Source organism: Thermobia domestica, chromosome 17 (assembly GCF_964235325.1).
Source record: "Thermobia domestica chromosome 17, izTheDome1.hap1.1, whole genome shotgun sequence".
Classification (NCBI taxonomy): Eukaryota; Metazoa; Arthropoda; class Insecta; order Zygentoma; family Lepismatidae; genus Thermobia; species Thermobia domestica.
Genome location: NC_137470.1, coordinates 76,399,567 through 76,415,786, shown reverse-complemented (window position 1 = coordinate 76,415,786; position 16,220 = coordinate 76,399,567). Strand labels below are relative to the sequence as shown.

The 16,220-nt window shown below is 38.7% G+C and overlaps 1 protein-coding gene across 7 annotated transcripts in view; it reads left to right on the top strand.

The window, feature by feature from the left end:
* LOC145673765 (solute carrier family 35 member H1) overlaps positions 1-16,220 on the top strand; it is a 232,607-nt gene that overhangs the window by 200,007 nt on the left and 16,380 nt on the right. For all 7 annotated transcript variants that reach the window (XM_081743520.1, XM_081743518.1, XM_081743519.1 and 4 more), the window contains exons 6-7: positions 3,562-3,695; positions 14,305-14,480. In XM_081743520.1, coding sequence (XP_081599646.1) covers positions 3,562-3,695; positions 14,305-14,480 — 310 coding nt within the window. The remainder of the gene's footprint in view (positions 1-3,561; positions 3,696-14,304; positions 14,481-16,220) is intronic.

Sequence of the window (16,220 nt, the reverse complement as noted above, 5' to 3'; positions counted from 1 at the left end):
CCAACTCAACATATACGTTCAGGAGATATCTAATGAACGTTGTAATGCTAATAAATGGAATACTTCGATCTCAAAAATACATAACATTGAAGTTAACGTTGCTTGTGATTAACTAAGTCAATTTAAGGGTCAAAAGACTTTGAAACATCTATAGTCTCCGCCACTGGTCTATTATCGTATTTTATCTGCCGTGGTATTTTCTTTGTTGTGCGATTTTTTGGTGGTCTCAGAAATATAAATTGTCCGTCCAAATACTATTCTCCAAAGTTGAGAAATACAATTTTCTTGCCTCAAGGTATTTCTTTTTAAGAGTCAGTCTAATTTTGGGAGTAATTCGGATACCATAATTTGTATTGTTACTAAATTTCTTAGGTACATAAATATCAAACACGTTGAATATTTTATAATACAAGTTTCTGGTAATTTTATCAACATTGTTAGCAGGATCATAAATTTCATTTATTTCCTTAATTCCATAATACTTTTAAGAAGTCAGCCTTTCTAAAGTTATAATTATTTGTCTGTTTTGTGATCTTAGCGTCGTTATTGCTTCTTACTCCGTATATGTATGTGCAAATTGTGCATGGAAACGATCGATTTTTGTAAGTGCTGCATAATTTAAGTTTATTGTACTATTTTCCAAACTCCAGATTAACGAAAAGTCCAGTACTCTGTCTTTAATCATAGCATCGTATGATTTATTCATTTGGTTTAACTAACTAAAGGATGTTGCTTAATTCAATTACCTTTTTAACTTTCTTTCTAACGTAAAAATTGCTTGAGGTTACAGTCCCTGGTTTCTAGACAATTCTTTCTACATTAAAAAGACACAACATTTTAAAATTACCATATATTGTCAACAAGTAAGAACATAGCCAGTCACAATAATCTGTAATACTGTGTAGCGGTAGTATAGGAGGAAAGTGATACAAACATAGTAAAAGTGGTATATAGACAGGGATTAATATGCTTATTATTATTATTATTATTATTATTATTATTATTATTATTATTATCATTATTATTATTATTACATCTAGTCTACCGTCAGGAATTTTTGTCATTCTGTACGAGTATTTGTTATTTATTATGGTCATACACCCACATCCTTTGTTTTTGTTATCTAGTGACAGGTTTCTGTCCTTTCTAATGACATTATACCCACTATATAATTGTGTGAAATGTACATTCGATTCTTGTAAACATGTTTCACAGTTTATTTCGTTATTGAAAGGCTGTTCCTTTGTATTAATATTATTTACGTTTTGATAAGATAAGCGTAAGTTCCTCACAATTCTGCTCATCTACTTATTATTAATAAAAGACAAATACATTTACCAGACTTGTAATTCGATTCGTTTTCAGGGTTTTCCACACGTATTTCAGTTTTTAAGACAACCCTTAAATGTAGTAAGCAATGCGCCATTCGGCAATAACATTTCACTTACGCACAGTATTAAACTCGGGGGGGGGGGGGGGTTACGGTGGCTCAGTGGTAGAGCGCTTATTTCTAGTACGTGGGGTTCCTGGTTCGATCCCCGACCAAGTAAGTTTTTGGTGGACAACATCATGCTCGTGGGCAGCACGTGAGACGTTAAACTCAAATATTTCATTTCATTTGGAAGTATTAAACTCATTGTGCGGTGCACTAACATAAAGTGAGAAATTGCTATTATCTTTAGTTTTTAACACATTTTTCAACTTCAGTATTAACACTACCTTTCACAAATGCAGTTACATTTTTACAAGAAACAATTGGGTCAAGCAGCGTTACAAATAGAGCAGACCCACGGTAGAGTTATTTATTGATCTTTAATTTGTGCTCATTCTCTCTTGCATTAGGTTGTAACGGTTTTTGTTAAGACCTGGCTCATGCGCTTCATTTGTTTTTGTTCTCTTTTCTTGGATATTACCCCTTGGCCGTTTACTAACGACTTTCCACTCAACAGTAAATAATAATAATAATAATAATACGTAATCTATATATTTAAAATGCTAGAAATATTTATATATTTCTGGCCAATCCTTTCGACAGTGAGTTCTCGGGAACCATAGGCTTTAGAAAGATGCCGTTTTCACTGATTGATTGCAAATTTTGTGTAGATTGTTCAGTTCTAATTGAATACTTTAAAAAAAAAACATGGCCGTTATTTTTATTACATTTTTAGGGGTACACTGGAAGTGTTGAAATTAGAAAAAGTAAATCATGATATCCTACAAGTTATACATTCCAACACTACACATTTGTATACGGGGGTAGTATATCTCTCCGGCGTTTGTTTTATGGCCAAATGATGATGAAAAACGAAGAATAACCATTTTACGAGTCTAACATGAATATTTATTGTTTGGAGTGTTGCCCAATGAACACCATATATCACTCACATTATAGTTAATTGTGTGTGTAATATATTTGCTCATTACATACTGGATGCAAGAATAAGGAAAACACTGATCATACATGAATTAGAAACTCCAACCGGAAGTAGACTCAAATCTTGAAAATGGTGAGAGATTGAAGAAAATTATCAAAAAGATCTTCCCTTTATGGTACCCCGTGCCGATTTTTATCAAGACTGCTTTCACTTGTGTCTGTAAAGTGACACGTACAAATGTTGTGAGGAATGACAACGAGATTCATGCTCAAATGTGAGTGATGCGCTGTGTAGGGAGCGCAGGTTCAGCTAGTAATGATACTAAAAACGGAAGTTGTATTTGTAACTTTAGCTTTTTCTTCTTATGTAAGTTCCTTATACAGCAAATCTTAATAGTTTAACATCCCATAATTATGTACTTAAGCTAAAGGAGACGGTGATGATGAAATGGATAATAGTGATGGAATGAAGAAAGTGGGAGTAAACGGGAGAACCCCGTAAAACCCACGCACACGTTGCTTGTCTACCACACCATTTAGCCGAAGCTAGGTTCAAACCAGGGACCGCACACGCCGGAGGTGTGCGTTCTACCATTGAACCATGAGAGATAGAACGAGATAGTGCTTTAATATTCACTTTGTTTTCGGAAACGCTTGTGCAGCTTCTCTTTATTGATAATTTTCGTGAGAACGAATTGTGCGGATGTTTTTTACTTGTGCCTGCCGTTAGTACACGTATTATAAGTTTCGTCTTAAAAGTCGTCCCGACCACATTTTCCCATGTTTCTGCACAGGAGTCGAAAATTTTCAGGTACGGACTACACAGTTATGTCCATAAACACAATGATGTCGATGACAATATGACCGTAACAATATGAATGAGGTAATGCGCCGTATTGCAATGCTAAAAATGAGTGATGCACTTCACTGGAATACTAAAATACTATACTGTGTATATACACATGAGTAAAGGAATATCCAACCTGTTAGTAGCTCCATATTAATAACTGTTTTAATGTTGTCGCTTTACAGAGGTTGTGTGTATTTAGTGACAAGAAATAAGTTGTACCTGTAGAATTATGAGTCTCATCCAATTCATATGACAAATTGAAGGTGGGTTCTAAATACACATTTAGAAATATGTTATACTGTACGGTTGCAATATACATAATTCTTACATCTTTCAGTGGTCTACGATGGACATTATCTCAACTTGTGATGCAGAAGTCGAAGCTTGGTCTATGTAACCCATTGGATATGGTATATCATGTGCAGCCCTGGATGATCATAGCTGTTCTTCCTTTCGCTGTTGGGTTTGAAAGTAAGTTCCAGAAACTTAGAAAACTGTGGGAAAGTGTTTTTAGCACAATAACGTTCAATGTAAATGCTATCGTTAATAAATAGTCAGCGTCCTGCAGTAGTTGTTAAGAAATTCGGTTGGTGTGTCAAGCAAATCGTACATATAAGCCTAGATGAGATCAAAAAGATTGTTTTAGATCTGAAAAAACTGTGCTGTTTCAAGTTTAAATTAGTAGTTTTTCTATAAGTAAGTTTACCTATACTCATGATTTCTCACTGCTGTAGATAAATATATAATTATGAAAATATTAAAAATATCTTAACGTAATGCTACTTACTGATTAATACGGTATTAGGCCGTTTCTAGCGTCTAGTACAGCTTGTATTTATCGCAGAATTGAGGCATATAATTGGTTTATCATTTCCAAAAGAATAGTGAACCGTTTTTCATACGATGTACTACTCACTTGCGTCAGCGACAGAGAGGCCATTTTCATTGCGCTCGCTCGGGCTCAGTGATCTCAATTGGGTTCGTTCTCTGTGTTCGCGTTCTCTCTGGCTCGGACCGACTTCTAAGGTGGGCGTACGCTCACTCGGGATCACTCTCACTTCTCTCAACTGAGCTCATGCTTACCCGCGCTCGGGATCATTTCCCTCATGTGGGCGCGCGATCACTCGGGCTCGGTCCCATTTCTCCCAATTGAGCTCGCGTACGGGCACACTTCTCTTAATCGGGCTCGCGCTCACTTATTTCATTGGGCCTCGCGCTCATTAGCCTTCTTGGGCTTCACGCTAGTGCTCATTTCTCTCAATTGAGCTCGCGCATAGGCGCACATTTCTCAATTGGGCTCGCACTCACTTATTTTATTGGGGCTCGCTCTCACTCGGGCCAGGGCTTATTTCTCTCAATTGGGGTCGCACTCGGGCACACCTTCCTCAATCAGGCTCACTCTTACTTATTTCATTGGGGCTTGTTCTCACTTGGGCTAGAGCTCATTTCTCTCAATTGGAGCCACACTCGGGCACATTTTTCTCACTCGGACACTCACTTATTTCATTGGGCTCTCGTTCATTAGTCTTCTTGGGGTTCGGGCTCGCTTCTTTCAAATAGACTCGTGCTCACTCGGGCTCATTTCTCTCAATTGGGCTCGCACTCGGGCACACCTTCCTCAATCGGGCTCGCTCTCAATTATTTCATTGGGGCTCGCACTCAATTATTTCATTGGGGTTCGCTCTCACTCAGGCTAGGGCTTGTTTCTCTCAATTTAGGTAACAATCGTGCTTGCGCTTACTTACTTCATTGGGGCTTGCTCATCAATCTTCTTGGGGCTTAGGCTCACTCACCTCAGTTGGGCTCGCGCTCAGTTATTGAGGTCGAGTCCCGGACACTCGAGCGCTTGGTTCGCGAGTTTGGGTAACTGGCACGTGAGTGCGAGTCCAATCAAAGACAATGAGTATACGAGAGGCCATTGCAAATTAGCTTTGTCTGCTATACGCGGATAATCCTACAAATGTATCAGGGTGCGAAATCATCATAGTCGAAGAGAGGTGAAGTGAGGAGTGTGTTAAATTAAAAAAAAAAGAAAAAGAAAGAAAGAAAAAGCTCTTAGCAACGGACTGTTTTGACATACAGAGTTCAGTTGTTTGAACAAGAATACGCGCAACATTACAATTGATTGAGTCTTCATTATTTCGTTAAACGAAAGACAGTTCACCACTGTTTTTTATTTAATTCAACATGCAAGTTGTTACGTTTGAAATCTATAACACTGTTCAGTTTCTAGAAATAATTTGCTCTTAGCATTACATCCTCATGTAGTTCCGGCAAAACTAAGAATTCAACCAAAACTTCAAGATTTTCTATGTTTGCTGGTGAAATAGCCTTTCCTTTCACATTTTTTCTTTCTTCTTTCTACAGTCTCAGAAAACTATATTTTTACCTTTCTGCAAATACACATTCGAAACATATTTAGTTACTTCACGAAAGATTTTATTTCGTAACAAACATAACTTCAATCCGCTATCCAACAGATGAGTTTAAAGTTGTTCGTTCAGCAAAATCCTGACTTTCACAATGTTCTTACCTGTAAATAATATATAATTACTTTACGGTCTGTTAGATGTACTACATTATCACCATGGTGTATATTGTCCCTGTTGCTTATATCTGGGAAGCTATCCCTCACTGGGAATCGAACCATAACCACCGAAGACAAAGCGCACGCGTTAGGTATGTTGCAAGGAAGGGCCATGCAATGTCAGTCAAGTATCCTTCTCATAGCCAAGAGCATAATATTGTCCCTTTTATAGACAAAAGCCTAACATTTGTTCCTACTATACGGATGATGCTGGTTCGAATCCCAGTAGCAGTGTTACCTATAGGAAAGTGATGATAGTTCGGGTCCCTCTTTAAGCAGTAAGTCTCGTCTTATCGATTAATTACAATCAAGTGATTAATCACCCTATTAATTACTGTAAGTAGATCCACCACTGTCTAGTTCTTTAATTCTGATTATCTCAGATCTCTTTCACATTACTGCATGGTGCATGTCAGAGAGAACCAGCAAAATATCGGCTTCTATACCGTTCATCACTCAAACAATCTAACGATAAATTACACGATGTACAGAGTTCTATGCTTCTCAACGATTCTTAGTTTTTTAAGCACGTAATTTTATGTGCGCATCTCTCTTACTGGTATCCCTTCTCCCCTTCACTAAGTCCCTGCTCTAACCAGATTATAAGCGAATTAACTAATGGTGATGGACTTGTAAAACTTTGTTAATATATTTTTAAAGTTGTTCTATGGCTGTATTTGCACGTTACTCTCAGCTAATTCAACTTATTGCAACGAACAATTAGTTCAGGAATCTTAAATGGCAGACTTCTAGAAATCCGAATTTTGAGATAGTTTCAATAAAATGTTTCACTAGAACCTCGCTGTTTGATTTGGGTTCTGCGTCACCTGCAAACAAGTTCTCTTTTGACATAGTGTACATACAAAACTGAGGGAGAGGAAATGCTGAAAACAGATGGAAGTACCGAGTAAAGCAGACAAGAGATGTTTCAAAGTTTGTTTCACAGCTTTATCCACTGTCTTAGTCGTAATATAAGTAATTTTCCCTTTAAAGTTTCCCAAATGTGACCAGTTTAAAATTAATCTACCTTAAGATTGTATGTTCACTTCAAGTTTAGTTTTCTTTAAAGAAATAAAACGAAATGTACTCTTCCGTTTAATGGACTAGGGTTATGCTCTGCAGGTAAAGGAAACCGATGAAATCCACAAATGTCTTTACGATTGTTTTCTTTTCTTTTCTTTTTTTCAAGTTTAGCGTCCAACAATTATACACTGTGGCTGGGAAAGATGGTGTTTGGTGATGACATGGATGCTAATGACAGAATGACGAAAGTGGGAGGAAGCGAGAGAATCCCAAGAAAAACCCCACACACGGTGTTCGTCCACCACAAAGCCCACTTGGTGGAAGCTGGAATCGAACTAGGTGAGCGCAGATTCAGAATGTCCATAAAATGGAAATTGTATGTTGTAAAATTGAAATTCATAAAGCTAAGCTTTGAAGAAGAAATAACTGAAGTATCTGGATTTTAATTTTTAAGCTTACTAGTGGTACTGTAAATACTGTTCGGCTCTTCGCCTTCGGCGCTGTTTTGCTGTATTCTCGCCTGCCTTTCTTGGCTGTAGTTCCAACACTCTTCGTTGGATCACGTAAAAAGCCATTTGTGCAAAAAATCCTTGTAAAATGTGAAACCACTTATAGAACACGAGTTTTTAATGTGTTAAGAAAAGAAAAAAACTAAATAAAATTAAAACTAAATTTGTAATTTGCTCGTGCTTTATGCCTTTTTGGCTAAAGGAGATGAATCATGAACATAAGTGAATGATTTGGAGAGAATTCAATGAATGAGAATATGGGAGGAAACGGAAGAGCCCCGTCAAAACTCATGGCCCTAATGGCGTGGGATCGAACCAAAGGTAAACACAGTTATTCACTGAGCACCATGCCATCCAAAAAGACATTAGAAGATAATTGTTGCACTAAAATGCTGTTTAAAACCAATATGGTTTTCTGTATGTATACTTTTTGTCTTATCCTGGTGTCAGAATCACCTCCCAAACATTGTCGGTGTTGTTTTGAAACACCCTATATATATATAATTTACTGCATCATTACTATTTGGCCTAGAGCCATGTTCAAGCGCGATTTTCTTCACTATAACGAGCCCTTTCCAACAGTACCACTCACATGCCCGTATCATACACCTGAACAGGGAAATTTGGGAAAAACCGGAAATTTTTCTGAAAAATCACTCCCCCCCGGAATATTTTGTTCCTCTGGCCCAAGCCTGGGTTTACGTAGGGATCTGAATATCTCTTGAAAAATACGTAGTTATGCACACAATGCGTGTGCAATATTTCAATCTTCTATCTTGAAAGCAAAGGGTGGAAAAACTTTTGAAAATTTGAAGGTAAGCCATATATTATATTATATAAATTTACTGCGTCATTACTATTTGGCCTAGAGTCATGGTTCAAACGCCATTTTCTTCACCATAACACGTGCTGTCCAACGGTACCACTCACATGTTCGTATCATACACCTGAACCAGAAAATTAGGGAAAAACCCGAAAATTTTCTGGAAAAAATCACCCCGTTGGAAAAGTTACGCCTCGTGGGCCTGGGTTCACGTAGGGATCTCGAAAAGGATTGAGAAATAGTCAAAGGTGCACACAATCCGGATGCAAAATTTCAATCTGATATCTTAAAAACTAAGAGCGTAATTTTTTTTGAAATTTGCCTCAAGAAAAAAGTCACGCCCTCCGCCCCCACTTCGCGCCGGAAAGTTGATCATCCGGTTCCCATCGCATCTGGTGTGTTCTTTGGTCCATGATTGACTTGGCCAATAATAATAATAATAATAATAAAACGGCCTGTTACCTGTTATAGAACCTAAATAAGCGATCAAAGATAACATTACGCCATGGTAACTAAATTTACCATAAATCCTAAAAGTTACCATAATTGTATGATACGTATATTACTTACTAGCTTTGATTATCCGCTTCGCTGTTTGAAGTAAAAACTTTAAATGCACAACTCCTTGTCATGTGGTTGGTAAAAATGACAGTAAAAGTTAAATATTACTATTGTGGGCTAAATTTGGATTTAAACGGCATCGGAAGTGTCACTCTTCATCTCAGCGACCCCGAAAACTATGGATTCGACCCTAATATTGGTCATTTTATATAATTTTTGTATATCTCCCCATCCCCCAAGTTGCGGTGCTGAATTTGGATTTAAACGGCATCAGGAGTGTCATTGTTTATTTCAGCGACTCTGAAAGCTATGGATTCCACACTAATATCGGTAATTTTTAAATATCTCCCCCTCCCCTAAGTTGTACCGTCAAAGTGAAATGATAAAAAGTATTCCAGGTCCGAACCTCATCTATGTGGCAAATTTGATCAGATCGGTCGGGTGGTTCAAGAGTTACAAAGTTTTATTTATTTTTATATATTCCCTTTCCTTCCCCTCTCCTACATTGTAACGTCAAAGTGAAGTGATAAAAACCCTCCCAGTGCCGAACCTCATCTATGTCCAGAATTTGATCGAGATCGGTCGGGTAGTTCAAGCAATGCGAAGTCACAAACATAGTCACTTTAATTTTTATATACGTATATAGATTACTAGCTGAAATGCTTATTCTTCGCAAGGGGAGAAAAGATTTATGGAAAATATTTGAATCCCCTTCCCCGTTGGGATTCGTATTTCATTGAGAGTGTAATTATACAAATACAAAAGATACTCTACTTTTGACATACATTCTGGAAAACCTTACCTCTACCGAACACGCTCTTTAATTAGCTTAATACGATTAAAAACCCAACTTGAAGTGGGTATTGTGTTTCAGAAGTCATTTCTAACGGGTCAAGCCGTTTTCCCGAGCTCAAAATGACACTAACCTCAGTCATTTTTGATATTTTATATTTCACTCCTCATGCCCCTTCTCCCAGTGGGGCTAAACTTATACTAAACTTGGACTGATCAATGTGGAAGTGTGACTATTCATCTCAGTGGCACTGGAAGCTATGGATTTGACACTAATATCAGGGAGTATTTTTACATATCACCCCTTCCAATTCTCACCTTTTGCTGTGTCTTACTCTCAATGTATTTTTTACAGATTTGTCATATATCTACTAAGTTTGGTTGCAATTCCTCTAGTCGTTCCACAGTTACACTGTAATATACATTGTAGTGCTGGAGAATCCAATTCTTTTGTTTCCAGAGGGCAGGCCTTTCCCGCCACATATTTTCGCGCAGACGCTGAAGGACACTTTTGTAGTATCCCTGGTTGACTGTCTGCCCCCCTAGAGGCAAATTCATGATGCACGATACCCTTAGAATTCAAAAAAAAAAAAAAAAAAAGAAAGAAAGAAAAGAAAAAGAAAAGAAAAAAAAGAAAAACACCAACATTGCCCTTACATTCGACCGACTTTGTCGCGCTTTCTTTTGTCTTGGTAAATGTGGGCTCTTCCACTGAAAAGATTGGGCCTTTGTTTCTAGATCATACCCATAAACCCATGATTCATCACCTGTTATTACCCTATTCAAGAAATCTGAGTCCATTTCGGCTCGATTAAACAGTTCTTGGGACACACCAAGTCTGTGTTGTTTCTGCTCGTGTGACAACACTTTTGGAATGAATTTCGCGGACACTCGACGCATGTTCAAATCATCAGTTAAAATTGACTGAACCGCATAGAAACTTAAATTCAGGTCTTCAGTCATCTCCTAATTGTAAGTTTACGGTTCGAGCGCACTAAATCGCCAACTTTCGCAATGTTTTCGTTAGTTTCTGATGTTGAAGGCCGGCCAGACCGGGGTCATCCTCTACTGACCCGCGGCCTTTTTTATTCTGTGAAACCAGATAAACACGTTTGACCGGTCCAGACATTTGTCTCCAAAAGCTGTTTTTAAGAGTTCGTAAGTCTCCGAAGCAGATTTCCTAGTTTTAAAACAAAATTTCACACAAACGCGTTGTTCGAATTTTTCATCCATTTTGCGCACTTAAAAATCCGCCAAGACACACACACACACACACACACACACGCACTCAACTGGTTGCTACGCCGTACTGAATAAAAATATCTCGGTACTTGTTTCAACATATCTCAAGGACACACCAAGCCACCGTTTTCATGCTAACGGGCGATTATATCTACTCCTCCTGAGTAGTGTTGCCAACTGTTTTAAAACTTTCAAATCACACCACGTATATATATATATATATATATATATATATATATATGTTATTTTAGAAATGTACAGTTACGCAATCCCGACTACAATACGAGATTTTCATATAATTCAATATATATGTCCATTGTAACATTCAAAGTTAATTAAAATTAGAAATTAGACAACAATAAGATCCCACTTTGCATTAAGTCCGCTGGCAAAACTACAAAATATTACATTCCTTGAACAGTGCACAGTTTACATTTTACAGATTATCAAAATATAATTATCCACTAATACACGTTATTGTGATAAGCCTCGCAACAGCATCCTCAAACCTTCGCCGAGATTACAAACAAAAGATTTCCTCCAGTGCCTTACCAGAGGGTAGCGTTCCCAAAACTGACGCAACGTTCCCTCTTTGTACTGCCATGCTGATGCGTTGCAGTAGAAACGAGGTTGCTCTAGCATCTCCTGACGATAAATGAATGCAGTAACCAACTTCTTTTATAAAGTTAAGGCCTTCGGGACCCCATGAACCACCTGATTCGATAGCTATAGCGACAAAATGATATTTGTCGAGTAAATTGCTATACTTCCTGCGCTTTTCTGTTTCCCGGCGAGCAGCCACGTTGCCAGCTTGTGCTGAGGAAGATTGTATATTTGAAGGGGCGAAGGTGTCGGAACAAGTAAAATCCCATAGAAGTGCTTTTCCTTTCTTCCACGGTATTAGGGTCATACCATCTGGCCTCTTGCCGTCTGTACTACTGCATCCCAACGGTTCACATATAGAAGGAACGCCTGCTGAAATTAGTGCCCTCATGATAATGTCGTTGACGCTGGAGTGGCGTGAATGTCTGCCCACACTATTGGCACAGGAGAGTCCATGAAGGCCCTTCTTGTCTACGACACTTTTACAGGCAGGACATCTGTGTTGCTCGCAAACATCTGCTCCCAAACGCAGTGCACTGGCAATTTGAAAACTGTCATTGGGAAGATGTAATCCTAAAGAAGGTGACGGGATAGCATGGAGCCAAGCGCCTGCTTCTGGAGATGATGTAGCTAGAAGTCTGGCCTTATCTTCTGGGTTATCGGATGACTGAAGCAGAGCTGAAAAGTGATGATTTATAAGAGGATCGTCCCAAGAGGATTGTAGTCCTCTCTTATCAAGGTCAGGGAGATCTGATCCCACTATAGATGACCACTTAGCAATGCTATCGTTGACATCCGAATCCGATACTAAGTTAAGATCTTGTTGGAGAATGGTCTCGATCAATGGCTTAGCGCCATAGAAGACAGAAGGGATGAAATAGCCAGATCCATGGCGCGACGAATGCCGAGACCTCCGTGGTTAACAGGAAGGGACGCCTGCAATCAAGAGTTATTATTGAGTGAGCAATTCAGGATAGATTCTAGACCGATTTTTAAGGTGTTGTCATAGCATTCCAGAAGATCAGCATCCCGCCAAGATAGAGCACAGCGAAGAAAGTATAGCAGCCTTGGCATGGACAATGAGGCACGTAGTAGGTAAAAGGCAGAGTGAGCTGAAATCAAGGAAAGACTTGTAAAGAAGAATTCTAATTTAGAAATTTTGTCTTTTAATATTGTTCGTCTTGCCTCATTAGATAATGGTGCTCCTAATAAGCTGGCGTCATTTGTCGAAATTCTTTGAATCCCAGGCGCGGCTTCGTCAAACAGCTTGAAGAGGTTATTAGACTGCTCATTGGAAACTCCGAGAAAACTGACCTCACATTTGGAGAAATTCATTTGCAATCCGATCTCCTTAGCCCGTCTACGGATCATTTCTAATGTCTCTAGTACTGTATCCTTGTCTCCAGCTATAGTCCCGTCATCCAAATACCATATGTTCAGTTCTGTATTGATACTATTAACGATGGATTGTAAAGTTAGTGCGAACAAACCAGGGCCAAGAGGGTCGCCTTGTTGTACGCCACGCTGAGAGAGGATTATTTCATCTCCTAAGTATAAGTTGCTCGGTTGCGAGTAGCACTGATGTACGTATCGATAAATTGATGGAAAACTGTTTTTTACCTGTATGAGCATAGAGTCACGATTCAACTCTTTAAATGCGTTTCTGAAGTCTATTTTCAGAAACACTTTCTCCTGCTGGTATGGAAAAGAGTAGTACATACGAGCAGCGTGGACTGCTGCTTCTGCTCCATGTGAGACGCAAACTTCCAGTTGGTGTGGGGATAGAAAAAGTGTTAGAGGTTCTCTAATTCTATGGCAAATTATTTTGGCTGATAATCTCCTCCACACATTGCCTATTGCGATAGGACGAATGCCGCCACTTTTCTTCCTCAAAGCTATTAGTGATGCTCCAAGGAAAATAGGTCTAATTTCCGTGGGCACATCACCGGAAATAATCAGGTGGAGATAATCGCAGATGGCGTTAGTCAAGTGGTCTTTAGTTTTGCAGTCTTGGGAGAGTAGGAGGTCCTTTAATATTGAAGGACGGAGACTGTCCATACCTCCTGATGACCCGGAAGGAAATGATTTAAGTGCCTTCGTAAACTCGTCAGCTGATTATATATTATTTATTTATTATAATATTTGTTATTATATATTATTTATTTATTTATTCCAATGATAATAGCAGTCCTGTCATTCCTGTCCTGCCTTAAACTGTATGTCTTAATTGCTGAAGGATATAATTGTCTCCTTAAAAGCTGGAAAATAATAAAATATGTATTAGATCCTCAAAAATAATGCTAGAACCAGTTTTTTCTTAAGTTCTGCATGTGGGTTATTTTAACAACCAGTTCGGGAAACCCGTGCGAACCGACTGAAATAGTTGTACCATGTATGATACCAATGGCTGTAGCATACAGTGTTGAAATTTGAATACTAATCTTTGCAGATAGATCTGGGCAATTGACCCGAATTGCCTCCTCAGTGGTTTTGGCAGTACCTTCTGTTGCAGCTGTTACATGACCTTATCGATGCTTATCTGTAAAGTTGCTACTGCTATTCGTGCTTTTAGCACCACATATTTCCATCTTGTAAATTTATGTTGAAACTTTGTTTAGTCAATAGAAGTTTTCCGTACACCTGGTACTAAAACATACATCATGTTGTGACGTTGACAACACATCTTTCACAACGGTGACGGGCGATTCAACTCCACCGGTCTATACCAGAAGCTTTATGCCAGCTGGCAACTAGCTACTTGCATTATGTAAAGAGTGGGATGAAGTAATGTACTTTACGTTTTGATATCTGTTGGTACTTACGGTGAAAATATGCTAACGTGATGCGAAACGTTGGAACATAAGTAAGAAGCTGGAAATATCATATATAAATTGATTTTCAAATAACATGCTAATGGTGATCTTTTCATTTTATTAATAGGCATTCCATTTGCAAGTAGCAGCAAGGTTTTTCGATTCTCAGACTGGAAGGAATTGTTCCATACCATTGTGATTGTTGTGCGTGGAGCTATTTTAGCATTTAGTATGGAAATGGCAGAATTTCTGGTTATATCTTACACATCTAGTCTTACTCTCTCAGTTGCAGGTATATTTAAGGTGAGTCTTCCCTCATTTGTTCTTAAACTTATAATAATAAGTAATTAACATTCCCATATACAAAGCGGGCGGAGGTTAACGGTTAGTATTGTCTCTTTGTAATCATAATTTCCCGTTTTCTGATCCTGCAGGCGACAATCCCGTTTTCTCCAGGGCCTTTCGTAAGTTGTACCAAGCAAATTTTGAGATGATTTTAAATGTATTGCCCCTAGGTGATTTACTTTCAAAACTCCCTTCCTATGTTTAATTATTAATGTACGAGGGTGATTCAGAAAGTAATGCCTCCAAGCCCACTTGGTCAATAGTATTGCAAACATTCTGAACTATTTGCCATTAATGCACTGATGTCTAGCTATAGAATGTCATTTGTTTCACCTTCCTATCGCTTCTCGTTCCAGAGTAATGGACCAATGCATGGCATCCAGTAGTGACGCCCGGTTGAAACAGCAGGCTGTCATTGAATTTCTGACTGCGGAAGGTTGTGCGCCCAGGAACATTAATCGCCGGTGACGAGTCGTGGATACACCATTACAACCACCGCCACACGTTCTGTCCTCCACCAAAATATACAAAGTTGTCCTATCTGCTGGTAAAGTGTTATTGACATTCTGATTCATGCTGCCTATAGTCCAGATCTTGTGCCCTACGACTTTTGGCTCTTCCCCAAACTTAAAGGCCAACGCTACAGTTGTGACGCAGAAGTGGAAGCAGCAGTTCGGCAATGGTATCACTAGCAGCTACCACAATTTTTCTCCGATGGCATGAAAAAACTTTCCTTGTTGGCGCAAGAGTGTTGCCCGTAATGGAAACTATGTTGAAAAATGATGCCACCATTTGTAGCTGACACTGATAACCTATATCGGTGCTATCTGTCCGACACAAATAAAGGTATCACCTTGGAGGCATTACTTTCTGAATGACCCTTGTATTTAGCGAAGAATGATTGTATAGGAGCTGTATGTAGAACGGGTTGGTAACAAACCTTGTACATAAAAATGAATGTTTGCTTGTTTGGCTGTTATACAAATCCACACCGTTGCCTTGACATACAAGAAACAGTAAATCGAAAGTAATTTAAAAAGTTTCTATGCGTATTCTAAAGGAGGAAGAGGGGTTCAAAGGGAAGGAAACTGTTAACAATATATGTCAATGCCAAAAATAAAGTATCTCGTGAGTCTCTCATGTTAAGATGATGAAAGTAGGTATATGGACTCCTAAGTAAAATTTATTAGACACGTCCCCAGTGTTTTAGGAAATTCTGTTTCTGCGAATAAAAGCGGCAATTTCTATATTTTTTACAGTTCATATAAATACAGTAATATCAGTTTTGTCTGTCTCGTTATTACGGGAATACGATTGAACCATTTGAAATGAATTTCGGAACAGTTAACACTTGGCTAGGGTCAAGATTTAATCACGTTACATTTATGAAAATAGTGTGTTAATGGGAACAAAAGGTGAAAAAGTGACTGACTGGACCGAAATTCGAGCCCGAGACCTCCGGCATACCATGCCGATGCATTAACCACTACGCCACCCAGTCCGCTTTCCACAACAGCCACCCACTCTCTCACTCTCGAGGTCGGTGCTCTCATCTCGAACCACGTGGATTGTACCACAGACCCCTGCTGTGACTGGACAATCGTATGTCCATACGTCGAGCACCTTTATGACGGTTGTGATTTCATACATACTAATGAAAGGAGGAAACAAGCATTTTTTTTTTTTTAATTATTTTTA